This window comes from Solea solea, chromosome 9 (genome assembly GCF_958295425.1).
Source record: "Solea solea chromosome 9, fSolSol10.1, whole genome shotgun sequence".
In the NCBI taxonomy this organism is placed as follows: Eukaryota; Metazoa; Chordata; class Actinopteri; order Pleuronectiformes; family Soleidae; genus Solea; species Solea solea.
Genome location: NC_081142.1, coordinates 7,274,434 through 7,300,262, shown reverse-complemented (window position 1 = coordinate 7,300,262; position 25,829 = coordinate 7,274,434). Strand labels below are relative to the sequence as shown.

Below are 25,829 nucleotides of genomic sequence, written 5' to 3'. Positions count from 1 at the left end.
GCAGAGTGGGCTGCGGCCCTCTAATGGACGTTGGTGGTACTGCAGGTGGACCATAAGGGGTAAAAAAATAAAATAAGTAAACAGTGAGGAACAAATAAAATAAAGATCAAATATGATAATCTAACCTTTCAAATACATAACAACATATTTAGTGCCCAACTGAAAAGCCCCAGCAAAAGCCTAAAAGAGCACACAAAATGTAAATTACATATCATTAACATGATTAGGTAAATTGGACACTCTAAATTGACCGTAGGTGTGAATGTGAGTGAGAGTGAATGGTTGTCTCTATGTGTGGCCATGCGATAGACTGGCGAACTGTCCAGGTTGTACCCTGCCTATTGCCCTATGTCAGCTGAGATTGGCCCCGCATCCTCGCGACTCTCCTGTGGAGGATAAGGTGGTAGAAAATGGATGGATGAATCATCATGTAAAGTACAAAGCAGGACATCATATTCTATCAGTTTATATTTAATAACTTTTCATTCTATTGGGTTTTTTTTTCTTAGAACAAAGAATGTATATATGAAATACCACCTGTTCTTAAACCAGCTCTCACAAACAATAGAGGGATATAGTTCCATAAACTAGCAGAGAGCTCATACAAGCAGAGAGATACAAAAGAAAAAGAAAAGAAAAAAACTGAATTTAGAACAAATATCAAGAAAGGATGTGGTTCTGTGGAACAGCTGCACAGAGGAATTAAAATGAACCACTTCACTTTTTAAACTTAAAAAAGACATTTAAAACTTTTTGCTATTAATAGATATTAAGACAGAGTAATATTTTGTCTGGAGATAAATGTATTTTTCTTGTTTGACTTCAATTTCTTTATGGGCAGAGTGCTGCTTTTTAATGTATAATAATGTGGGTTTAATATGTGTCAAAACAAATGTATGCATTTATTTGTGTATACCTGTGACTGAAAAAAACTAACAAACCGACTAAATTCACAGGTGCAAATAGTCGAATGGATAATGGCTGAGTTCAGGGTGCAAGCCAGTACACTGTCAGAATTAGTTCTACTGGCCAAGCAGGATCCACATTACAGGGAATCTGACTCCAGTTCAATGTGTAACACTTAGAACAGAAAAATAAGTCATGACAAGGACAATAAACAGACAATGACTGTTAACAATGTTTAATAAGTTAAGGGACTTGGTCTGTACTCTACAGCAGGGAATATTTTTAAGATATGAATATGTAAATGTACATACCTAGATGAACTGAACAGAGCCATTGTGAATGTGATGAGTGCAAAGTAAACTTTCTGTCGTTTAATAAGAACTATTTTATTTACCAATTGCGTTTTTCGCCTGAATAAGTTTGTCTCATGTCGACTTCCGTTGCACCCCGCCAGTGATTGGTTGACGGGGGAAATATGGCGCTGTCCGCGGAATTGTGAAAACGTCATGAAGAAAACTTGAGATAATTGTGATTCAGGACAGAACAGGGTGGATTTGACACTTTCATAGTTCACGCCCGTATGGTGCAGTTGTTATTTCACTTCTCGTGACGTCCAGCACCGTGAATGTTCTCCACATTAGCATCTTATGCTTGCTAACAAACCTGCTAACGTTCGTTCAGAGGCTTCACCTCCGTCAGCTCTGAGCGGTAAGTGATGAAAAAGTGTCCTGATAAACACAACACTTTGACTTTTATAGCTTTGTGTTAATGTCGTGGATAACATACACATGTGTACTACACTACATGCTTATTTACATATTTCGTGGTGACAATAAATCCAATCATTCGTAAATAATCATTGTCACAAACAGTGTTGTGATACGAATGATCGCACTAAATAAAATGACTCGATGTTCTATCAGCATTTGTATGAATTTAAGTATTATGATCTTCGTCTGAAAGAATACATTACTGTGTACTTACTGATCTATGTATACATCATATGTCGTTAATAACGGAATTTGTCTCCTATACACCACGTCAGAAGTGAAATTTAAGCAATAATATACTAACTACACTGTCACTTCTGTGCATTTAGATATTTCAACAGATTATTATGACTATTCACATTTATATATTTTTGTACAATATTCAGTTTTGATTTAATTTTGTTTATTTGTTTGGAATTGGCTGATACATATCAGCAAATGCTCAACAGTCTTCCTCAAGCACCAAAAACAGTTATACAATATCACAGAGGAAAAATTAGTAGTTAAATATGTAGTTGCCCAAAGAGCTAAGACATATCATTTATGTAGTTACTTTTTTTCTCCAGCGAACAACATGCCTGCCTTTCGGCAAGTGGGAGAGAAGCAGCTTCCTAACCCTGTGCTCTGTATGGCATGGTCTCCCCGACGGGATCTGATTGCTCTGGCCAATACAACTGGAGAGGTAAATACAAATGTAGTTTTTCCCTTGTTTATGTTTTTTTAAACACATTTTGTTTCCTGTTACGGATTTATAATGTTAAGACTTCCTTTTATACATAGTTGCTACTACATCGTTTGGCCAGTTTCCAACGTGTTTGGAGTTTACCACCCAGTGAGCATACAGGGACGGAGATCACTGCACTTGCCTGGAGACCTGATGGAAAAAGTAAGAGCTGATTACACACTTTCCCCGCTTTTGTGGATTGATGGAATAGTGAGGTTATTATACTTTTTATCATCTCATCAATCCCCAGTATTGGCCTTCAGCCTTGGAGACACCAAGCAGGTGGTCCTGTGTGGTGTTGAGAAAGCAGAAATCCTCCATGTGTTTCCAGTGCAGAACCCTGTCACCTGCATGCACTGGATGGAGGTGATGGAGGAGTGCAGGTACTGTATGTGTATGAGTCTCAGAGAGCAATCAATGGCACAGAGGATGTTTAATTTTCAAGAATGGCATGAATTGTTGGTTTCTTGTTGTGTTTCAGTGTCCTCACCTCCTTTTACAATTCAGAAGATGAATCAAAACTTTTTCTTCCCAAATTACCACCGCTCCCCAAGAGGTAACAGTAAAACTTAGTAGACATGTTTAAGAAGGCAACTCCTGGGTTGAATCACTAACATCTTTAATTTTTTTTAAATTTATCCTAGCTATAGCACAACATCAAAGATCTTCAGGTGGGATGCCATTTAAATGAATAATACATTACTGAGGCAATGTCTGTTTTGAGTTTCTGATAACAGCCAAAAGTATGTATTTATGTCTTATAGTGAGGAAAAGTCTGATGAAATCATGAATCTACTGGGAGAAGTCAGGTAATGAGCACAATATTTAATCAACACACAAAAAGACGTGTTGAGTAATTTTGACTAAGTTTTCTCTTTTTAAAGTTTAAAGATCATTTCATATTCACTCCATTTTATGTCTTTACAGACTAAATATTCTTGTCCTTGGGGGAGATGATGGATTTGTGGAGCTCTATGCCTATGGAATGTACAAGATTGCAACTTTGACAGGAGTAAGGCTGTTAAATAATAAATAAGAGTGTTTTTTTGTATCTTCTGGAGGACTTTGGTAAAATAAATGTAGATTGATAAATTATGAAAAGTCAGTGGGGCATTTGTAGGCAGCAGAAAATACATCCGTAGTGCAGAGATGTGCAGCAGCCCAGTAATTTGTTCACTCGATTGAAACGTCTTGGAACAAAATTAGATTCTCTACAGCATTTCAATCAATTTTGACATTAAATTCATATAAAATAAAATATGTAACAGTTCTGAAGTGAAAAATTCTGAATTTTGTTTACAGGTATCAGGAATGTGTCGCAGCCTGAGTCTGTCCAGTGATCTTAAGTCTCTCTCCGTCATCACGGAGGTCAGGTCTGCTGAAAGCAATCCAGAGATATGCTACTTTCAGGTAAGATTCAGGGTTTGTTTTTTACTCCTCCATCATTTTAAATTCACTTTAAGGCATGTCTTTGTCTTCTAGCTGGACACGGGGTTGTTGTCCGACTGTCTGCCTGAAGTCACCAGAATGGCTCGCAAGTTCACCCACATCTCAACGCTGCTTCAGTACCTGCACCTCTCCCTTACATGTATGTGTGAAGCCTGGGAGGACATCCTCATGCAGATGGATCTCCGGCTCACTAAGTTTGTTCAGGTCAGTATATCGCAGGTTGTTGTTCAAACTTGTTAATAAAAGAGAGCGTGAACAAATGTATTTTTTCCAATTTCTAAGGAGAAGAACACAAGCACACAGGTTCAAGATGAGTTTCTGGAGCTTTTGCTTTGGGGACAGTCAAGGTACAAAAAAATCAATTTATACTCTTTTTTTATATTATAATGTCATGATACTCGCTATAGCTTGTAGATGGTGGTAAAAAGAATATTTGTTAGCTGAATTGCTTTTTTGGGAAAATGTTGTAATTTGCTTTGCCATTTGGTTTCTGCTTCCATGTAGCCCAGAATTACAAGCTCTTCTCATGAATCAGCTGACTGTCAAGGTGAGAAGTAGTTTGATTCTATTTCAACTCCTATTTGAATTCATATCAAGTTCAGATATAAATTTGTTGTGCTTTTGTTTCTGAAGTTGCAATACAGAGGTATTCTGGTGTAAAGACCTGAATCTCATCTTGTTTGTCTGTTGCATTTTTTACATTTCTACCATAGGGCCTGAAGAAGCTAGGCCAGTCCATCGAGTCCTCTTACTCAAGCATCCAGAAGCTAGTGATCAGCCACCTGCAGAGGTATTTTCTAGCACTTCATCTCTCCCAAAGATTAGACTGCTGTCTGATGGTATCTCATGTAAATGTAAATCTCTCTCCTTTTCTGTTCACTGCAGTGGCTCGGAAGCTCTGTTGTATCACCTCAGTGAGGTGAAAGGCATGTCCCTATGGAAGCAAAAGTTTGAGCCACTTGGTCTAGATTCAGTAGCAATAGAAGGTACCATTTTCCTAACCTACATGATTGACAAAAATCCAGCATTTAATCATCAAGAAAGAGCCACTTGTGAGTTCTGTGTTTCCAGGTGCTATCACCGCAGTGGGTTCCTTTTCGCTGAAAGCCAATGAACTTCTGCAGTGAGTTAAAAGATTTATGAATCCGTTCGTATCTTTATGTGTTGCCATGTTAATTCACTGCTCCCTGTGTAATCACTAATTTTGTCAATTAGGGTGATTGACAAGAGTATGAAAAACTTCAAAGCATTTTTTCGGTGGCTGTATGTAGGTAAGAATGAAATGTTTCTGTCAAATAAAATTCAAGTTCAGGATTATGACTTATTGGTGCATAAAGAGAGATTATAATTGTCATGTGTATCTATGCAAAGTGGTAAATATTGTCTTTTGGTTTATTTCCCGATAGCCATGCTAAGAATGTGTGAGGAGCATGTACCACCTGAACTCAACAAGGTGAATGATCAATGTTTCTTAGGGATGTTTTGATATTATGTATTTCTATGTTGATAAATATTTTAACCATGTTGACTCATCCCTCAGATGACTCAGAAGGACATCGCTTTTGTTGCTGACTTCTTGTCTGAACATTTCAGTGAGGTAAGTCCAGCATAATAGCCTTGTAAAGACAGTTACATGCATCTTAAATTCAATGCACTGGTACCTTTTCACACATTGAGTTAATTTGTGCTCTGAACAGAATGAAGAACTATTTGATCGCAAAGGGAAGTACTTCAACGTGGAACGAGTTGGTCAGGTTAGTGGCTTTGTGTTGCATTGTTTTGAGTGTTTCTGTTGTTGTTTTTCATTGTTTGTTTGTCTTTCATGTGGACATCTACAGTACCTGAAGGACGAGGATGAGGACCTCGTGTCCCCGCCCAACAACAAGGGAAACCAGTGGCTTAAGTTTTTGCAGGAGAGTGCACACCTCAAGGGTGAGCTATGATTGTTACTTAAGAAGTGTGTGAAGAAAATTGTGATAAGCAAATTTGTTTTTTTCTTTACTTCATTAAGTGTTTTGTTTGGTGCAAATATGTAAGAACTAAGAGATTAAATGTTTTTGTTTTTTTTTTATAGAGAGCCCTCTGCTGTTTCCTTCATACCCCCAAAAGTCTTTGCACTTTGTCAAGAGGATGATGGAGAATGTGATTGAGCAGTGTCTCCAGAAACCTGCAGTGAGTTCTCAATGATTCACAGTTTGCTCTTTCACACATTTGAATCACTTATTTTCTAAGCATCATAATTAAGTGTGTAGTTCAAAATATCAGCGGAGCAATGGCCAGGCTTTGAATATCTGGGACATTCACAGCCTGGTCATTGCTGCTCTTTGTCATACAGGATGTCCTACAGGAGCAGTTACTTCTGCAGCCATGCTCAAGTTCAGGGCAATTAAACAACCTGAAATGTGTCTTTAAGATTGACTTTGACATGAGCAGCTGTTCTGTGGGTAACTGAAAAGCCTTGCTGCAGCATTTTGTAATTTCTGGTCAAGACAAGTAAATATTGTGTACTGATAAATGTCTACCACAGAACAATGTGATTTTTAATCATGTATAACTATTTCAATGTAACTTTTGGATATGCTTTTGGAAATTAGAATTATTCTGCCAACATTCTCCTTATTCACTTTGTTTTTCTGCAGGAAGTAATTGGAAAGTCTGTAAAACAGGCTGTATCATTGCCCCTGTACACAGTTCCAGAGAGGTGCGATCTGATGTCTGTTATTTAAAATATGACCCAATTCATGTAAAATTGTATTTACTTATTCAACTCTGTTGTCTTTCCAGCTCAAACACTCTGCGACTTTTTGAACTTCCATCTTTGTAAGTAACAAACACTGTTATAAATATTTTGTTTGACAATAATCTAGAACAACAAATTAGCTGCTTGTATTAATAATTTCTTGGTTGTTTTACAGGTGGAATGACAAGAAGGCCAAAATGCATTATGTTGTGTTCAGCATGCCACATATCTCACCGTGCAAGCTCTATCTTTTACGACGAGGAACAGACCCTACCAGGTAGATTTCTGTGATGTTATATGCATATGTCCATTGTATGTGTGTATTTTCTCACATTTGTTTTGCTTGTGCAGACATATTCCCAACAGTGTCATGTCAGTTGACCTCAGTCACCATCTTGACAGTGCAGATGATGATGGTAACGCCGCAGCCCAGTGAGTTTCTGTGATGACATGCCACTGAAATTTTTAAAAACACATAAATGCAAACAAATTCCTTGGCTGGTAACGGTGTTCCTAAATTACAGTGTACTTTATTTTTCCTTTTGCAGGTCTCATTATGCTTACAGATGCCTTGATGCTCGTTTCTATGATGATGAAATGCTAACTGTAGTCTTGGAAGGAGTAGAAGAAAACAGCAGTCGATCTGTCCTGGCTCAACTCCCTCTTGCTTCCACCCTGAGCTGTGAGACTGAGTTCAACTGGGAGCCAAACCTAAGGTTTGTATGTGTTTGTGCTCATTTCTGTTGCCTTTTTAGGACCTTTTCTGGTTTAAATACTGACTTTTTCTCAACTAGTAGTCCTCAATGGGTCAAAAGCCCTGTCCAAATGAGGCAGAACCTAATTTCTAAGGCTATGCTTAAAGTAAGGATTAAAATGTGAGTACTGAGTTGTTTTAAGCAAATTAAAGGTTAGGGATTAAGGTTAGGGGTAAGACTGGCTAGGCTGCCCAAATGAATGGAAGTCAATGCAGAGTCCTGTGTGTGTTTCTATGTTTTCTATGACCTTTTCTGGCATACACACTGACATGTAGACCAAAACCTGGTCCTAATGGGGAACTGTTTAAGTTTAGTGCTAAGATTTTAATCATGGTTAGGTAAAGGTTTAAAAAACATTTATTTTTTATTTTTATATTTTTTAAGTTTAAAGTGTTGGTTCTTTCTTTTTCTTTTTATTGTTGGGCTGACCGGGTTCTGGAGAGACTGAAATTTCGTTCTGACCTCATGTCTTAATGTGTGTTGGAATGACAATAAAGAAATCTTGTATCTTGAATCTTAAGGTTATGCATTAACAAGTTGTGCAAGTCATTACAGAGTCCTTAAAGGGATAGCTGCTTGTGTAAATGACACCCATGTCCCTCATATACTGTGCACATAATCTAGAAGCTAAACTGCAGAGATGAGGCCTAATTTAACAATACTGTCCATGTTACCTAAATTGTCAGGTTGGACCAGCAGGGCAGTGCCATCCCATGCCAAGGCATGGTGCTGGGGAATCAGTGGCGGGAACTGGAAGGCATGAAGGCTCAGTTTGTTGCCGTCAATGGAATCCGCAAAGTAGCCTGCGTGGTAGGTCAAATCATGTCTAGTACCTTCCAGATAATTGTGCATGTTGATTTTTGTGCATAATTATACATGATTGAACTGTAGTGCAATTAGTATAAGCGAAAGGTGAAGTCAGATGATCTGTATGACTGTCAATCTACCCTGCCAGTGGAGGCACACTAGTGGGTGAAACTATGCTATAAACATTTTCTTTTTCTTTCTTGGCAGCTAAGTGCCAATCTGAGGCACATACGTGTTTTTGAAATGGATGTGGAAGATGAGGATGAGGAGGTGGCTGACTCACAGAACACCACTGCTGACCTGGATGGGGGGGATACTACCATGACCAGTGAAGGGCAGGGAGAAGAGAATGTTCAGACTGGAGGAGATCCAGCAGGGAATGGAGCTGGGTTTCAAAAGACTGAAGAGTGTCTGGAGTCGGAAGAAGCTCTAGAACTCACTTAAGACTGAGACACAGAAAGAAGCACTCCATTGTTTTTTTTCATTCTGAATAAATCTTTTAATATGTAAATAAACAGGTGTGTGTTTATTTTTGTTTGGATTGTTTAAATTCAGCTTTGTTTCTTAAACATTTATATTTAAATTTGTTTAAATATTGACTACTTTTCAAGATGGAAAAGTGATTATTTTACTTAGTCATTATTAGATTATTTTAATGTACTACCTCATTTAAAATAGCAAATCATTATTTTGAGATTCATCATTATTTTGCACAAGCAACTCATTCTGGTTTAGTCATTTTAAAGTTTACCATGTCACCATTTTGAGATGGTGTCTTTAGAGATAGTCATTTTGAAGTTGTATTCTGTTGGAAAGTCTTTATTTCGACAGAGTAGGCCATTGTTTTAAGAGGAGTCTATGGTGAGAAAGTTTCTTATTGAAGTGACTGGATCTGCTTTCTTACGCTGTGCACGCGTAAAATTTAGGTGTTGGTTACGTGCTCGCTCCCGCGATTAAACACAAGAACGTGTGCGCTCACCGCCGCCTGTTGGTCTTTCACGGTTGGTGACGAGTGTTATGAAAATGGCTTCGACTGTACCCGTGAGTACGAACAACCGGAGAAGATGACGGTGTTGAGGTTCATAAGTCGGCGGAACACCGAAGTGACTTCTTTAAATACGTAGGTAAAAGCGAAGAGAACAGAAACAGAGGGTGTCAGCGGAGAAGCGTCTAAAAATACAACCGACTACTGCATATTTTCGTGGGGCTGAGTGAGGAGCTACTATGGAGGATATCAACTCGAATATCAACGCGGACCTGGAGGTGCGGAAGCTCCAGGACTTGGTGAAAAAGCTCGAGCAGCAGAACGAACAGCTTCGGAGTCGACCAACGATGTTGTCCGCCTCGTCCGGATCGATGTCTGCGAACCACAGACCGCTCAGCGCCGGCTACGACTCGTCGTCGCTGTCAGCGGGGATTGCAGCCGGTCTGGCCGGCTTCCCTGGGGTGGGGTTCGTCGGAACGGGAGGCTACGGTGGTCTGCTGGAGAACAACCGCTGTTCGAGTCCCAGACGGTCTTACGACGGCGTCAGTTTTAGGAGATCTTATGGATGTGAGGGGGCATCGGCTGCTGCCACGAGCATGAACTCACTCTATTCGGATGTTTCAGACGACAGTTTTAGGGATGAAGAGGAGACGTCAATCCTAGATGAAGTGGAAATCTTAGATCTGGAGGAAATGGATTGTCTAAACGAAGACGAGGACAGCTGGTGAGTCTTGGGACTGGGAGGTCTACGTCTTGTCTCTGTCTTCAGTGCGGGTTGACAGCTTTAATTGCTCGGGCACAGCTGCTGTACGCCTGGTGAAACACTCTCCTTTTGTAGCGTAGCTCAAATGTGAAGTCATGTCCACTGAAGGAGCCTCATTGTGGATCAATGACTAAAGGAGGTTGTTTGCCAAGTTATGTGGGCGATGCCATGTTCATCTACCAGTGTTTGACCTCAGTAGACAATGATGTGACACTTTCTATGAAACCCATGTCTATCATGCATGGAACACTTCATGAATAAGCTTATAATGCATCTATAGTGGCGTATAAGCATAGCTTTAAGCACTCAATGAGTGGTTCATGTTAGCACTGCACTTATAGCCAGTTTGTTATTTAAAGGTTGACTGATATGGGTTTTCTTTGGTAAATTGTAGAAACCATATGATGTCAAAAGTTTGATTTCTTCCCCACACTATGATCAAAATCAACAAATTATACATACTAAACAACTTAATTTAAACCTGTAGCACGCAACTTTTAAATAAATATATGCTACATTGGAACCATTGTCAAATTAGTTCACACAATGCTGAGAAAGCCTGTCAGCAAACATAATGTTAAATTATCACTTTTCACTAAGACTTAACAGAGACAATCAAAAGATTTTACTTTGTCAAAAAAAAGGTTTCAGTGACAAGGCAGCATTTATCAAGTTTCTTACAAGAGAAATATGTACATTTATATAATTAAGTAATAACTGGCTGATGTTGACACTGCATGTGTTCTTGACAGCTGACCCTATAGTCATTATGAAATACATTATCGTGAGTGACAGTTTACAGTTGTATATATGTATAAATATGTTCATAATGACATGGGCAGCACAGTAAATTATTATAAAGCAGTATAAATGCTCATGAGTGGTGGTAGCCACATAGTACCGCATTATAAGTATGTTCATAATACATTATAGACATGGGAAAAGTGTTACCAACATTACGCTAAGTTTTTACAATGACCTGTGTGCCGCTGTCATGACCCTACAGTTCCCCATCATCTGTTAATTTGGACAACCTTGGTCATGTGATGTGGCAGATTGCAGGAGATGAGTGTGCACAGTAAAAGTGAATGTTGTTTTCCTGTTCAACAATCATGTGGGAGAGGTAGCCATGGTTATATTCCTCCTCTAAATTCCCTGTCAGCACGACAGTTGGCACACAAGCTACCAAGTACTCTGCAGCACCAAGTGAGAAAGGCACAGAGATGAGAAATAGGAGTGTGAGCTCACTGGTTAGGAAAAAAAAAATGATGTCCATCAGTCCCAAATTGACCATTGTGTTTACAGGGTTTACAGACCATGGCTATTAATATCATTAAATAGTCACATGCAGTGTCTTGTCAACCAAAGTACTCAAGTAGGCCTCATTAATCTGAAAAAAAAAAGAATATTTGAAACTCTAGAATATGATTGGATTAGTTTAAATCTTATCCCAACCCAAGGAAATTGCATCAAGAAGTAGAATTACACATGAGGATGAATCTTCCAAATGCAAATTGATGACAAAGAGAGATGGGTTTATAGGTCTGGCAAGATAGGACTAATAAGGCAGTTATTGACTACTCATGAGTGTAATGATGGGTTTTCATTGGGAGATAGTTCTTATTACCCATCTTGTCAGAAAGGGTTTTCTTGATAACTATCTTCGATGATAATGGCACTGCAATAACTAGCATTTTAAACCAATTATTGACAGTTAGTTAACCTATTATGTAAGTAGATCACGTTTGGCTGAGAGCCAGCAGACAGGATCTGACATTGTTATGTCTGGTTGTCTAATTGGTCTTAAAAAAGATAATAGTACACATACCTAACAATGTTGGGTTATCATAACAAATCAGATCAGGAACACTGAAACTAGCCCACAGGAATGTGATGCATGGAATAGGAGTGGGCACATAGATGCTGCCAATAAGTATGTATATTTCGAAAACTCTTTCAAGAATGTTTTATTCAGTAATCTAACTATTATCCAGAGTTTTTCTACCACGCTACTCTCAGACATTGATCATTGTGCTCTTTGTCTGCCCTCTGGATCAGATTGATATCTGAGATTACTCTATAGTGCCCAGCTCTCACCACCTCCTGTCATAGACTCCTGTAATCCCCAAATAAGCCTCAGGTTGGTTTTTAAATGCTGCCTTCTCCTACAGTACCTGTCGTTTCCATGGATAATTATCACGCTCAACTTCTCCTGCATGTGGACTTGACATTTATGTCACAGACGATGTTTAGATGGATAGTATTATTCTAATCATAACCTGATTTAAACAATCATTTGACTAAGACATTGCCATGTAAATAGCATTTTCTGATCATCTAAACCTAAATTAGTCTAACCTCAGATAAGCAATAATCAGATTAGTATTTGGAGTAATTGGATTGAAGTCACATTATGTAGATGTAAATATGTTAATCAGATAAGGATGTCCTGTTGGAGTTTTTCTCATTTGCAGATGTACATAAATGTTGAAGACTCATATTTACATGTTACAGATGCTTTGTACCATGTAAACAGGGATATTATTAAAATAATCTATCAGCAACTCGTGTAAATATCATAACCTGAATAATGTCTCAGTCAAAACAAGGTCAACAGTCAGATTCTTGGGGTTCAGTAGGACTGCAAAATTAATTGCAAAACACTCAAAAGTTTTTTTTGCCAAGACACTGCAATAATTTCAGAAAGTAAGTAAATGTGTGACCCCAGGCTTGTTTTTCCTCTGTACTTTCATCATGAAAGCCTTTCTCAGAGGCTGCAACAGGGCTGACAGCTGCTGACTAAGAGTGGAAACTCTTCTCTTCTCTGTTTCATTTGAAGCTTTATTATTTCCCTTGATGTATTAAGAGTTTTTGAGAGTTTCAATCGGTGAAGTTGACAAGTCCTGAACCCAGAGACTTATTTTCCTCTTTGAGAAGATTAGTGCTCGTGACAGTTGTTCATTTTAACAGTTTGCTGGAACAGGTGCTAAAAGTTGCTATGTCCTCATTGCTTATGGAGACAATCGCAGAGACAAAGACCACTGGTTTCTGCAAAATCAGCTCATCCAATGTGTCAAGTACAAGATCATTTTGTCAAATTTCAAAAATGATATCTGCAAGTCACAGAGACCCCCATTGTAGTATGAATGCAAGTGTTGCCATGTATGGAAATGTGTAGTGGCACTCTGTGGAAACAGAATGCAGAATATACTACAGTAGCAAATTCCTAATTTGTGTAGCAACCACTGGTATTGCTTTTATGTACTCTCAGTGAACTGTATCTATGTTTTTCCAGGCTATATGAGACGAAGCTGTACAGTCCTCTGCAAAAGGCCTTGAGTCCAATCGTGTGGTGCCGCCAAGCACTTGACAATCTCAGTCCTGAGATGGAATCAGCCAAGCGCTCACTCATCCAAAGACTGGACCTCACCATGTCAGGTACACAATGCCGTCACAGTAACAACATTGATACACTAATCTGTCTGGGTTGTGCTATTTTTCAGGTGTAAGGGAGCATCACACCAAATACTTGACACTTTATAACCTGTAGTGTAGAAGCTAGGTTTTGGGGCATACTTTTTTAATGAATTTTCTGGATGTGTTCCAATAAAGTAACTGAGACATAATTATACTGTATGGTCATTATAGCATTGCTAAAATAACAAATCTAACGGTGGCACAATAGTTTTTTAAACCTGACTAGTTACAAGTGAAACAAACTGTACATATTAATGCACTAAAACAATAGTGATTTTCCATTCTTGCCGAATCAGATTTTTGTTACTCTTTGTTTGAAGGGTCAGTCTTTGTTGTAATGAAGCCAGTGTAAAATCATTGATCTAAAATGGAGATCATGTTTTAATGCATTATAAGTCTTTTTGACTAGATAAGAGGGGATCATACATGTAGTGATAATCTTGTCACTAAGCAATAAAACTTATAGTGAACCTCTGTTATGGCCATATTAATTTACCAGAGAACCAGATAAATTCTTTTTTACAGAGTTGCTGACGGGTAGAGGCAGTAGTTTCATAACTAGTTGGCAGACACAGATCAGGTGATGTAAAAAAAAAAAGACTCACTGAAAGCTCCAGGGTTTAATCAGGTTGTTAAAGTGAGAATATGTGTATGTACTCTGGGGAGACTGTAAGACATGAAAAGGCAAAGCTATACAGGTTATAATCTATTAAAGTGCTGTTAGTATGAAAAGTATGTACTGAGGGCATACAAAACATTTAATGTTTTATGGCATATGGTTGCACCCAGCTGTGTAGGACAGGTACAGTACTTTACAGCCACTACGTTTTTCCTCTTTATGATGCACCACATTTTTCAAAAATTCCTGACATATTGGTTCAGAAAATTGTCAAATTATTCTAGTTTCTAGTCATGATAAATGTAATCTTCTGCTATAGTGAAGTATCTGCTTATTTAATCGACTATACTAGATCACCAACACTCTGTGTCGCTTTTGCTTTTGACCCGTAATAATCATACAGTAGGTGGTCCCTCTGTGAGGTGGACAGGCCTCAAATCCTCACAGCTAAACTGAGAGGGGTTGTTTCCATTTTGACAGTGGTATGTCCATGTGACAGTTAGATCATGTTGAGCAATAGGCAAAAGGTTGCTTCCTTGGGGGGGGGGGCTGTGGCACCTGAACACACAGACATCTCAAAATGGCTGTGGCCAGTTTATGGATGTTAACATATTGCAGCTGCTTTTCCCTGTGTTATTCACAGATGTGATTTTCCCTTATCAACATATAATGGTAGAACATCACATTACGTTTTGGACAGTAAATCTAATTAAAATCACATGTCGAAAATTTAGACTTATTTTTGACTCTCTCCCCTTCATAATGATCTGGCATGTGCTGTATTTTATGACCGCTGGTCAACAAAGCATTATGCTTAAGGTGATGCTTGGTCAACAAAACATCCCGTGTATCTAGTGGTTGCCCCACACTACAAAGAACAAGCAGAACAAGCCACTCTGCTGGGGTTCAAAGCTCATAAGTGGTGACATCATGACTGGATAACGTCACCCTCTGTGGGCCTGAAATGATGATCACCCTCTCCCCTTACTCCTCTCCTCAGTTGGCCCTAATGTTGTCATCAATTTCATACATGCTTACACAAAAAAGAGATAACTAAATATCCTCAGTGGAAAAGATTCACTGTCCATGTGCTTAAAACTTTTATATTACAAAATGCCAGCACACAGAAATATTTGCCAAACCTTTAACTCTATACCCTGAGAGAATTTGTGACTCAGTGAACAGCCAACTCACCACAGACACGCCCTCCTGGCCTCCAGCTACTGTGCCTCACATGCAGTCTCTCTCAGGGGCATGGAAACCCTGTTGCCATGGCATCGGTTGAGTTTGGGTCAGCGACGGTGCAATAAAAAAACTTGTGGAAGCCTGGAGCCAAAGTGAAGACTTTCAAACTGGCATCTGTGAAGAAGACAAGAGATGTTGTCTGTGTAAACATTATGTCTGTGCCACCATGAGCAGAGAGAGCACACACCTACAAACCAAACCCACATTCAGCATGACTTTAAGGTTTCAGTATTATCCAAGCCTTTTTTTTTCTATGCACACACCCTGGCACAATCTTAACCCCAGATGACGTGTCTGTATTATATAACTGACAATTGAGGGAGGGGACTGTGAGATAATGTAGTTGACTGTACTAGTCAGGCTTCTCCCTTATTCATGTCAGACAATCTTGATACGCAGTCGGAACACTTTTTTACATATTGTCCTGCTCTGTTGATTCCCTGTTTCTGCTCACAAAAGGCTTGACTTTTCTTTAAGCTCACACTGCACACTGTGTAAGTTAGTTTAACGCGTTCACATGTGTTTCATCTAGCATTATCCCTTCTTCTTTGTGCTATAGTTCTCTATATAAAACTACTTGGACTTCTCCGACAGTGTGCTTCAAGCTCTCTGCAGCTTTTTGTGCCATTCTTTCTATTATGAAGAAGACCATAATGCCAAGTTTTGTCTTCAGTTTCCTCTTCAACATTTTAACCCCTACAGACTTTCATGATGTTATGCCTCACTTAACTGCCCTGAGGTTTCCCTGGCTTCAAAGCCAAGACAGAAAGTTCTTTGATACAGTCACGTCATGTGATAGAAAATTACATCAGTCACAATGAACACCATCATTCTCTTCTTTTGTCCTCTCATTTTGTTTTAGGACATGAGGATTTTTAGGACATACTATTTTGATTATTCCCTGTGCAGCAGATTTTCTTTTTGGGCCATCTCTTTCAACTGACATTGTGCTGGTATGATTAGTGAGAGCATGCACGGCCAGCTGAACATCTCTCAACTGTTTAGTTGCATTCACTAGTTGGACTGGGCTGCAGATCCCCTCACAGACCAGTTAGTATAGACTATATAACATTAAGATGAACATTTTTCCAGATCGTAAATAGTGCAGTATCCCTGCTTTATTGTATAAACACATTCAGACACACCCACAGAAACATTTTTGAAATTCAAGATTCAAGATACAAATACAAGAGTTTGATGTTCAAGGTTAGTTTCAGCAGGTGAACAGGTTTAATCTGTTGTCCGGTCTCTTTTCGTAATTGAAAACATGTGCTGTCCATCTTTAAAAGTGTTGCCGTCATGTCCACAGTAGCTGACACATAATGTGTGGATGGCACCAGAGTGGACATAGTGTTATTTCCTGAATAATGCAGGGCAGAGTGCAGAGCACCAAGAGAGGGAGGCAGTGAAAAGAGCAATAAGGAAAGAGGAGGAAGCTGATCTTAAAAGGCTCATTTCCAGTCAACACTCAGCTGTGCCAACACATCCAGTCAGAGAGGAGCTAAATGGGATGGATGTATAAACAAGTGCACAGAGATAAACAAACCAACCCCAACCAGCCACTAACCAGTAACCCACAGCCTCTCTATGGTCTGATCTCATGATCGAGACCATGGACTTCAATAGACTGGAGCCTCTGACTGCACTTGGTTTCACAGAGAATAGCATTGTGTGTTCATTGACTGTGCTTACAGAATGAATGGAGTGTATTGTTGGGGGTCCCTCCCTGCTAATGGTGTCGGAACTCTGTTATGGCCACATTCTGCATATGGTTGTAGAAACTTGACCAGACTGCTAACACACTGCAGAGTTTTCATTGAGGTGTTGGCTCTCAGCTCACACTGTTGGTATTGTAGTCAACCAATGGAATGGCAAAAGGGGTATTTGGCCCAATACAGACCTGGTATTAACATCGATTGTGAACTATCCAATTACGTAAAGGTCTGAACACACCCCAATGTGTTTGTGGTCACATGTTTTTTTTTTCCACCAACCAGCATTCATAAATAATTTATTTGTATGATCAACACATAATTTCTTTTTCTAATGATTAAAATCATATTTCAGCAGTGAGAACAGAGATTTGACACACTCAGCTCATACTGACTCGTTTTCTCTCTCTGTGTAAATCTACAGCTAACAAGCACAGAAACATGTATGGGAGCCCCTACAACCAGCAGGGTTATGGAAGCATGTACAGCTCAAACGCAGCCAACAGCCCTTACAACAGTGGCTTCAGCTCCCCCTCCTCAACCCCCAGCAGAGTGCCCATTGTCAGACAGCAACTAATGCCCGGTAATGCAGGTATGGGGCTAACTTAATAGTTCATATACAAGTACAGGAAGTGCTGTTAAATGTCTGTCAATAAATGTGAGCAAAACATCTCCTCACAGTACAACAACGAAACACAACCTCTGAGAGGAATCCGCCAGCGTTGAGTCCACAGTCATCTGTGGACAGTGAGCTGAGCACATCAGAAATGGATGAGGACTCAGTGGGCTCTTCAAATACCTACAAACTCAATGATGTCACCGATGTTCAAATATTAGCACGGATGCAGGAAGAAAGTATGTATCTGTTGCACTGATTTTAAGTAGTATTGCCAGATTTCTGAGATGAGACCGTTTTTTTTTTAATGAGGCAACTGTTTGTCATCAGGTTTGAGGCAAGACTATGCTGCGACAGCGTCCAGGCGGAGCTCGGGTTCTTCCTGTCACTCTTTACGACGCAGCAACTTCAGCGACCAGGAGTTAGATGCACACAGTCTGGAAGACGATGAGGAAGCGGTGCACCCGGCCTTTCACCTGCCCTCCAACCGCTTTAGTCCCTCCCCCCGGCACTCTCCCCGCGCCTCCCCCAGGAATTCGCCCCGCTCTCGCTCCCCTGCCCGCTCCATTGAATACAGTCACGGCCGTGGCTCGCCACAGCCCATCATCAGCCGCTTACAGCAGTCTCGCCACTCTCTGCAGGGCCACGGGCACGACCTGCCAACCAACGTGGTGAAGAATGAAGGTAAACAGAACTAGTCGAGGTCGATGAAGTATCAGAATAAGTGTTTGTTTTTTTTGGGCACTCTCACTTTAAACTAACTCTCTTCTGTGCTGCCGTTGTAGAAAAGCTGCGTCGCAGTCTTCCCAACCTCTCACGCACCTCGGCAGCGGTCACAGCTCCGGCTCCAGAGCCCGTCAAGAACAGCCGCAGCTGTGAGTCCAACCTGCAAGTGCCAAACGGTGGCTCTCCTCGACACCAGAGCCAGTCTGCAAGTGAGTACTGTGACAGACGCACACCATAGTCTACACAACACAAAACCCTGCCAATGTTATAAACAAATCTGTTGCTGACTCAGATTGATTATTTATAATCACTCTATTCTCTGCTGCAAGTCATTGGGCTGGTGTAAATCCCTCTTGCTACACCTACAGTGAAAAAGCTGCACTGCTTTGGTGATTGGGGTTCCTCTTCACTGTTGTTTGATTGTGTTCACCTGCAATATCTTTTTTTTTTTTTGCATCCTTCCTCCTATTGTAATGGCATAACTTTAACTTCAAAGAAACGCACTCATTCTGCAGAAGTAGTGCATGGCAACAGTAACTCTGAGTCCACAGAAGCAGCTCCAGTTGTCAGTGACACTAATGTTGTTTTGCCCTGTACTGGGAGATAAGAGTAATGCTGTTGTCTTTGATACAGAAATGCTAATCCTGTCTGTTCCTATAGAAAGAAAGGACTGGGGTCAAAGGGCAGACATCAGCTGGTTAAACATGTAGTGGCTGACCTTTTCCTGTCTCCACCAGCTCTCTACAGGACACTCAGTTCATTTGACCTGATATTTTAGACCTTGTATGCATTAGAGCAAATATTATTACACTTAAAGGTGTAATGTCATGAGCTTTGGCTGTACTGAGCATGTAAGACATCACACTTCCTGCCTCTCTCACTGACCTTCCTTCTCTGTAAAGCATGTGAAGCACAAGCCTCTGTTTCTCTGTGTGCGCTGAGACTGGCGGATTGGCTGTTAAACCTGACAGTGGTACTGGTTCCCCACCTGAAGGACCTCTAGTGGCCTCACGCTGGCTCCTTTGGCTCTCAATGCCTCAACAGCCCCTGTCTACTACCCACAATGCTGTAAAACTGAGAATGACTGCCATACTGAAATGTCCCTGTTTTCCAGCAACAGCTCAGCTTCCGAGATACTCCACCCCCTCTCGCTCCTCCCCGAAACCCAAACAGCACCTCCAAAGCCCAACTGCCCTGCGAGGTAACAGCCTGCTCTTAAACCAGCTGGAGGCTGAGACCAATCTCACACACAGAGACACATGCACTATTCATGATGTCCTTTTAAAGTCAGCTGCTTGCGTCCTATAAGTTTAGTCCACTGCAGCACGTGATTCGAAATTGATAAAATAGTAACTGCATATATTGTGTGGAGCTGAAATGGATCTGTGGAAGATGCACTAGTTGCCAGGTTTATTTCAGACTCTGGGTCTGAGGTGACAGAAGTGTTGGCTTATCCTTTGTTGTTTTCTTTGCAAAAGACAAGAAAGGCAGAGGGAGGCAATGTCAGGTGGTTGTTGGTTTGTATCTGATGTTGACATTTACAAGGAAAAGGGTGTTTGTGTAATGATTGGATAAACAGGAACATGACTGACACTTTGGCGACTGGTAGGGCCTCCAGAGTCCCAAATATAAGTATTGAAATGGTTAAAAAGTTGATTTTGCATAATATGTCCCCTTTAAAGAATATGCTTTCAGGTGTATTGATCAACCATTTATTTATTTATGTATTTGTGTAAGTATGTTTTTTTTTTTTTATAATTGCTTATCTAATCTATGTCAACAGAAAGAAACATTTCTTCACAAGTTAAACTTATATAGAATATACAGTGAAGTCCCAAACCTGTGTATATGATTTGATTGAGTGGGAAATTTGGATCGGGCCAGTAAGAATCTGATTACTGCCTGACATGAATTAATTCTTTAATTCATGTCATTTGTCCGTCTTTCCTTACAGTCACTTTAACCTTGACTCTACTATAAATATGTCAGGCTTTACTGTTTTCTTTGCATTTGCCATTCTGGAGTTATCACCATGTTTTCACCGATACACTTCTACACGAATCATAACAACTCTACCATAACACCAATAAGTGTAGAACATATAGGGGCACCATCATCAGGAGCACAGATTAATTTTAAGAACACGATGTGTGTTTGCAAGAAACACCACTGTTGTCCTAGTGTTTTAAGTCACAGTGGTGGTTAAGATGCTAATGACTCCTTCGGTGTCCCATCATGGTTCCTGACCGCACACAGTATCACAACAGGCAGTTCCAGTTTCAGGTTTCATGTTGCTGATGAAATAACTGCATTTGCCACATGAGTCAGGTTGGACTGGAGCTCACATTGATCAAGAGCTAAGTAACATCAGACCACATTAAAGCCGATCGCCGGCACGTTCCACCCAGCTTTGAATAAAGGCCTGTCTCTGTTGTCTTCGTCCTTGTCTAGTCCCACTCTCCTGTTGCTTTGGAGAAGAAGGTGATTTCAGTGAGTATTCACTGAGGATTTCCCCCCTTTTTCTAAATATTGTGATTGTGATCCTGGTTGTATTGATGCTGTGCTACGACATGTGCTGCTGGTTTTCACCAGTCTAACCACTGTGTGTATGTGGGTCATCTCATCGTGTCAGACTAGTCTCCCATCATCATCGGCAGCTCTGTTAGATAGCTTTACATGTTACCGTCTGTAATAGTCTGTTCACCTCCATTGTGACAGGTTGACTCCATGTGTAGTTGTGTAGTGATGGACATGTTTAGTCAACACCCACATGTTTCCATGCTTCATGTTTCAAATAGATTTGTGTGTATCGTCATTATATTCATGTTCAGTTGGCAGTTCATCAGATCCATCTGTCCATTTTGCTAAAGTGATGACGTAACTTAACTTACTTGCTTATTGTTTTGACAGAAAACAACTTTAAGTCAAGCTTTTTGGAAAATGTCCAATTTTAGAGCCTTAAAATACAGACACACCATTCAGTTGTTTAGCACAAATGGAATGGACAAAAAAAATGTATGCATGTATAAAAAAGAGAGAAATACCTTCTTTCACAGCAGCCATTATGACAGGACACAGGTGTAAATAATCAAAAGACAGCACAGAGCCATCATTAGTGTTATCAGTCTATCACTATAACTTGTCAAAATGACCACAAAGTTGAATCAGCACCTTTACATTATAGCCATATCAGTGAGACTTTAAGTAGTAGTTATAGAAAGGTGTTTCTAATAAACTGCCAACTGTGTTCCTTTCTTCTCAGACTGCTCTTAATCATTTCCACATTGTTGAACTCCTGATAGACTCAAGCCTACAGACCCTTCATTCACAGTCTCACTGTTTTCCTGCTCTGCTTTTCTTTAGTGCCCTCCCCCAGTAAGCTGCGAACCCCTGCAAGCCCGTCCCCACTGGCCTTGAGGCAGCCCGTAAAGGCCACACCAAACCCTGGTACTGGTTCTGGGTCTGGTTCTGGTTCTGGGAACTCCACACCCACCCGCTCCCTGGCTGCTCCACGCAGCGGCCTGCCTCGTCCTAGTGCTTCTGCTGGAGGGGGAATCCCTCTGCCTCGCAGCAAGTTGGCCCAGCCTGTGCGCAGGTATACACACACACACACACACACACACACACACACACACACACACACACACACACACACACACCAGACACAGCAGCTACCAAGATTCCAAAATGGATAAGTGTTAGTCATACGTTTGTGACCAGTAATGTTCCTACTTTTCGTGCTATATTGAGGAATTATAAGTATACATTTCTGGATCCCATCTTCCTCTTGCTCTGGCATTTGCTGTCACTTATCTTCATCATTGTCGTCTTCCTCTCCTTGTGTTTAGTGTCCGTTTGCTTTATGATAACTTTTATTTTACTAGTGCTGGAAACGATACTTGGGTGGCGATTTGATTTGACATGTCAGTCAGTCAGTCTGACATTTATCTAAATTGAATGGGTTAGTGTTGTAAATATGCAGGTTTTATTTACTACTACATGTAGCTGCCCCTGCTCATAATAAAATGTATACAATCAGGCCACGTTTTTTTTTCGTTGTGCATACTCGGTGTTCAAAAATGTATTTTTAACACCCTGGATTGCAGAAAACACTGAAAAAGAACCTCTGACGTAGAACAACACCTGCTACTCTTAGTAGAAATATCACAATTCTCTCCTCTTGTTTCTGGAAACATTGGAACATACACTACGGTACACTATAATAGTGTTGGGACATCTGACCATTACACACCAGCAGAGACTCTAGTGACATATTTAAATACATTTATAGGACTTTGAAGTGTTTCTATGGGAGTTTGTGTCCATTCATTCTATAGAGAAGTCAGGCACTGATGTTGGACGAGAAGGTCTCATCCCAAAGGTGCTAGATGGGGTTAAAGGTCAGGGCTCTGTGTGGGCCAGTCAAGTTCTTCCACAGCAAATGTCTTTATAGTCTTTGCTTTGTGCACTGGGGCTCAGTCATGTTTGGAATAGAAAAGGGCCTTCCTCAAACTGTTGCCACAAATTTGGAAGAAACTAACTAAAACGTATTCACACCTCGTCATTGTGTAACCGCCATGGTTTAATTTAATTTAAAGTACTCCATCGCCTGCACTATTCAAGGGATAAACTGTCCAAACTCTTTCCCACCGCAGATCGTGGTTGTCTGCGGTGCAGCTCTGCACCCGCTACAACAGGTCATGTACCTCCCTCAGTGACTATTGGAGACAGATATTTGTTGTATTTTCCACAATCTGTGGTCAGACTATGGCACTTGACTATCACACAGCCAAAGTCTCAAATTTAAAACCAGATGCTGTGGCATTGGCTTCCCGGCTTGCACGCAGACTCCTACTTTTTAATTGGAAATCAAATTCAGCCCCGTCATTCTTGCAGTGGTTGAGGGATGTACTATATTTTCTACCTGTTTGAAAAACTGAGATATAAGATGTGTAAAGCCCACAAAAACTTCACCCTGACCTGGAGCCCCTTTATAGAATTTGTGGAAGGTTTTCCCTTTCAATGATACATCTTACCACTGGTTGTAGTGGATAGTTACAACTACTTATAACATGCTCAAGACATCAATTCACCCATTATACAATGAGGAGTTTGTGTCTGACTATTTTTTACTATTTGTCCTGGTATGTTTCTGTTAATATTATTTTATTCTTGTTTGTGTGGGTGGGAGGGTACATTTGTTTTTGTGTTTTTGTCTGTGACCTTTTGTTAATGAAAAACTGCAAAATAAATTTTAATAAAAAGATTGTCCTTTACTGGAGATAAGGGGCCAAACCCAAAGCCAGAGAATACTTTTGTCTATGTAGTGTATGTCTTTATGTGCTGTAATCATTGTGGTCTTCTATTTATTCCACTGTTATTTACTTTTAAATTCTCTTTCACTCATTTAATTGAATGAAATAGTGAATATTTGTGTAGATGAAATTCTAACCAACATTAATCTGCCTTGTTTTTAGATCTCTCCCTGCTCCTCGGACATACAGCGGTGGGGGTGACAACTGGAGAGAAGGTTGTTACTGAGAGGGGCCAGCAGAGGGCGCTCCAGTCAAACTATCAACACAAGGAAGCAGACTTTACAACATGGCACTTTATCTACCTACAGAACTTTTACAATGAAGAAACAAAGCAAGTGACTGTGCCCCCCCCCCCCACCCCCCCAAAACATATTTAAAATTAAAACAAATTTAAAAATTGTAGAGGTCACTGTCCACAGGGTGTCCGAGAGGATTTCTAATGGTGTTTCTCTGGCACTGGAGGGGTCAGGCATGAAGTGCAAACCGCCCATAAAATGCCAAAGAAACCGGCCCGACTCCAGCTCCGCCTGCAGAGGACACTCCACCTGCCTTGGTTTGACTGCAGTTATACGTCACTACATCATCGTTGCCTAGATTTCCTCCCACTCCACCCTTGTTCTTCTTTCACCTCCCTCAGGTTGAAATGTTTCCATGCATTTCTCTCTCTTTATGCTCTGTGTTTTACAGATGTTGGTGTGATCTCTATGATGATGATGATGATGATGATGATGCTGTGCAGGTGAAAATGTCTTGTGATGTTAGAGAATCGTTGTCTTGCAAACAGTGAAAGCACCTCGGTGTCGGTGTTTAAAAGAATCTTTCCTCCTGTAAAATCAGCCCGAATGTATGCACAAGTTTTTCTTTAGAAAATTATTTATTCAAATAATTTAAGAAGTATATGTCCAAACATCCATATCAGTATTTAGTTTTTATTTTATTTTAAAAATGTACATCTTGAACCTCAACTGCAAGCTAAATCTCCAAAGCCTTATTTTGTTTTCAGTGTCAAATCAGAAACTTCAAACACATTTTTAACATAGTTTGCCAAGTTATTTTTCCCCTTAAGTGCTTCGCTTGATTATTAGTTATCTGATGTTCCAGAAACTTCTATCTTCATGCAGCCACTGACATCAGTGAATCTTTGCTGTTGTTATTTTTAGTGCCCAAGCAGATTTATCAGTGTGTACCATTATAAATGAAAAAGAATTTATCTTTTCACAGCTGGCTTTTACCTCTTGTGAAAACAAATCAAAAGGTTTGCCAGTGTTGGGGAAGTTTTCCAGTGACTGGTTGTGGTGGTTGTTCTTAAAATAGTGCCTATAATTTAAAGTTTCATTTGTTTGAACTTGATTTGTATTTTTATCATGTGCCAATTCCTTGGTTTGGCGATATTATTTGCAATTTTTGCATCTTTGCTTGACTGATTTGCCAGCCTGCTTGTTTGTTTGTTTTATTTGTAACTAAATCACCACATTTATAATTGCTTTAAACAAATTTAATATGCGCCTTCATATTTATAACTAATTACTCCTTCTGTAAATGAATCTATTTATTAAAGAGAGAGGTGCCTCTGTCAAAGCTCAGATTCAGTGGGGAGCTACAACGAATGTTGCAAAAAGACATACCACACCTTTTGTGTGACAGTTTTTGTTAATGAACTTTTTTTATATCCACAAACATGACATTCTGTTTCCCTGTGTAAAGTCACATTTCAAATAAAAGCTGAAAAAATGTTCCCTGTTTGCCTGTCGTTTTTTTTGTTTGTTTGTTTGTTATTAGCAGCTTTTAAAACAGTATTAGTAACACAAACACATTGAGGACCTGATTTTTGAGTGTAAAATACTGACTTTGTGTGTGACATTTACAGCTTACAAGATATTTGGCTCCCAAAGTTTTTACGGCCATACCTTAAGCACACAAATCTCTCTGGCCTGTACTACTGAATACACATCTAATTATTATTTTACTATTCTAATAACAGTGATCAGGTGTCAAATGTGCCCCGGATGCGTTCACACCTGGACTTAGTGTGACTTTCTTGTGAATGAATTGCTCAGGATGGATGTTGATATCGGGTCTGGAGACATTAAAGTAAGCTCCCCAGTCCCATCTATAGTTCTCACAAGTATACTAACTGTCGCTGTGTGTCCTCGTGTCTACGCTGCAGGATTTATTATCCTTTATATCATTAATAAACTTGCATATAAATCAGGCTCATTG

General features: G+C 40.0%; 2 protein-coding genes across 4 annotated transcripts; both read left to right on the top strand.

Annotated features, from left to right (window-relative positions):
- The first annotated feature begins 1,357 nt into the window (after positions 1-1,357).
- Positions 1,358-8,660, top strand: anapc4 (anaphase promoting complex subunit 4). Its single transcript, XM_058638489.1, has 28 exons — positions 1,358-1,614; positions 2,243-2,358; positions 2,457-2,562; positions 2,651-2,783; positions 2,882-2,956; positions 3,045-3,071; positions 3,165-3,209; positions 3,328-3,412; positions 3,703-3,810; positions 3,883-4,053; positions 4,132-4,196; positions 4,354-4,396; positions 4,563-4,639; positions 4,735-4,835; positions 4,921-4,972; positions 5,065-5,120; positions 5,256-5,302; positions 5,390-5,446; positions 5,547-5,603; positions 5,688-5,781; positions 5,924-6,021; positions 6,489-6,550; positions 6,634-6,669; positions 6,765-6,866; positions 6,941-7,021; positions 7,138-7,305; positions 8,031-8,154; positions 8,359-8,660. Exons 1-28 carry the CDS (start codon positions 1,554-1,556, stop codon positions 8,593-8,595), a joined length of 2,484 nt encoding a protein of 827 aa, XP_058494472.1. The 5' UTR covers positions 1,358-1,553; the 3' UTR covers positions 8,596-8,660.
- A 465-nt stretch (positions 8,661-9,125) lies between these two features.
- slain2 (SLAIN motif family, member 2) lies at positions 9,126-25,342 on the top strand. Of its 3 annotated transcripts, none has more exons than XM_058638491.1 (9): positions 9,126-9,860; positions 13,195-13,337; positions 17,377-17,544; positions 17,634-17,807; positions 17,899-18,252; positions 18,354-18,503; positions 20,746-20,784; positions 21,658-21,889; positions 23,772-25,342. In XM_058638491.1, the coding sequence occupies exons 1-9, from the start codon at positions 9,376-9,378 to the stop codon at positions 23,833-23,835; spliced, it is 1,809 nt and encodes a 602-aa protein (XP_058494474.1). In that variant the 5' UTR covers positions 9,126-9,375; the 3' UTR covers positions 23,836-25,342. The 3 variants fall into 3 exon arrangements, with proteins under 3 accessions (XP_058494474.1, XP_058494473.1, XP_058494476.1); XM_058638490.1 differs by lacking the exon at positions 20,746-20,784 and adding an exon at positions 19,409-19,495; XM_058638493.1 differs by lacking the exon at positions 20,746-20,784 and having other exon boundaries at positions 9,127-9,860.
- Positions 25,343-25,829: the final 487 nt, after the last annotated feature.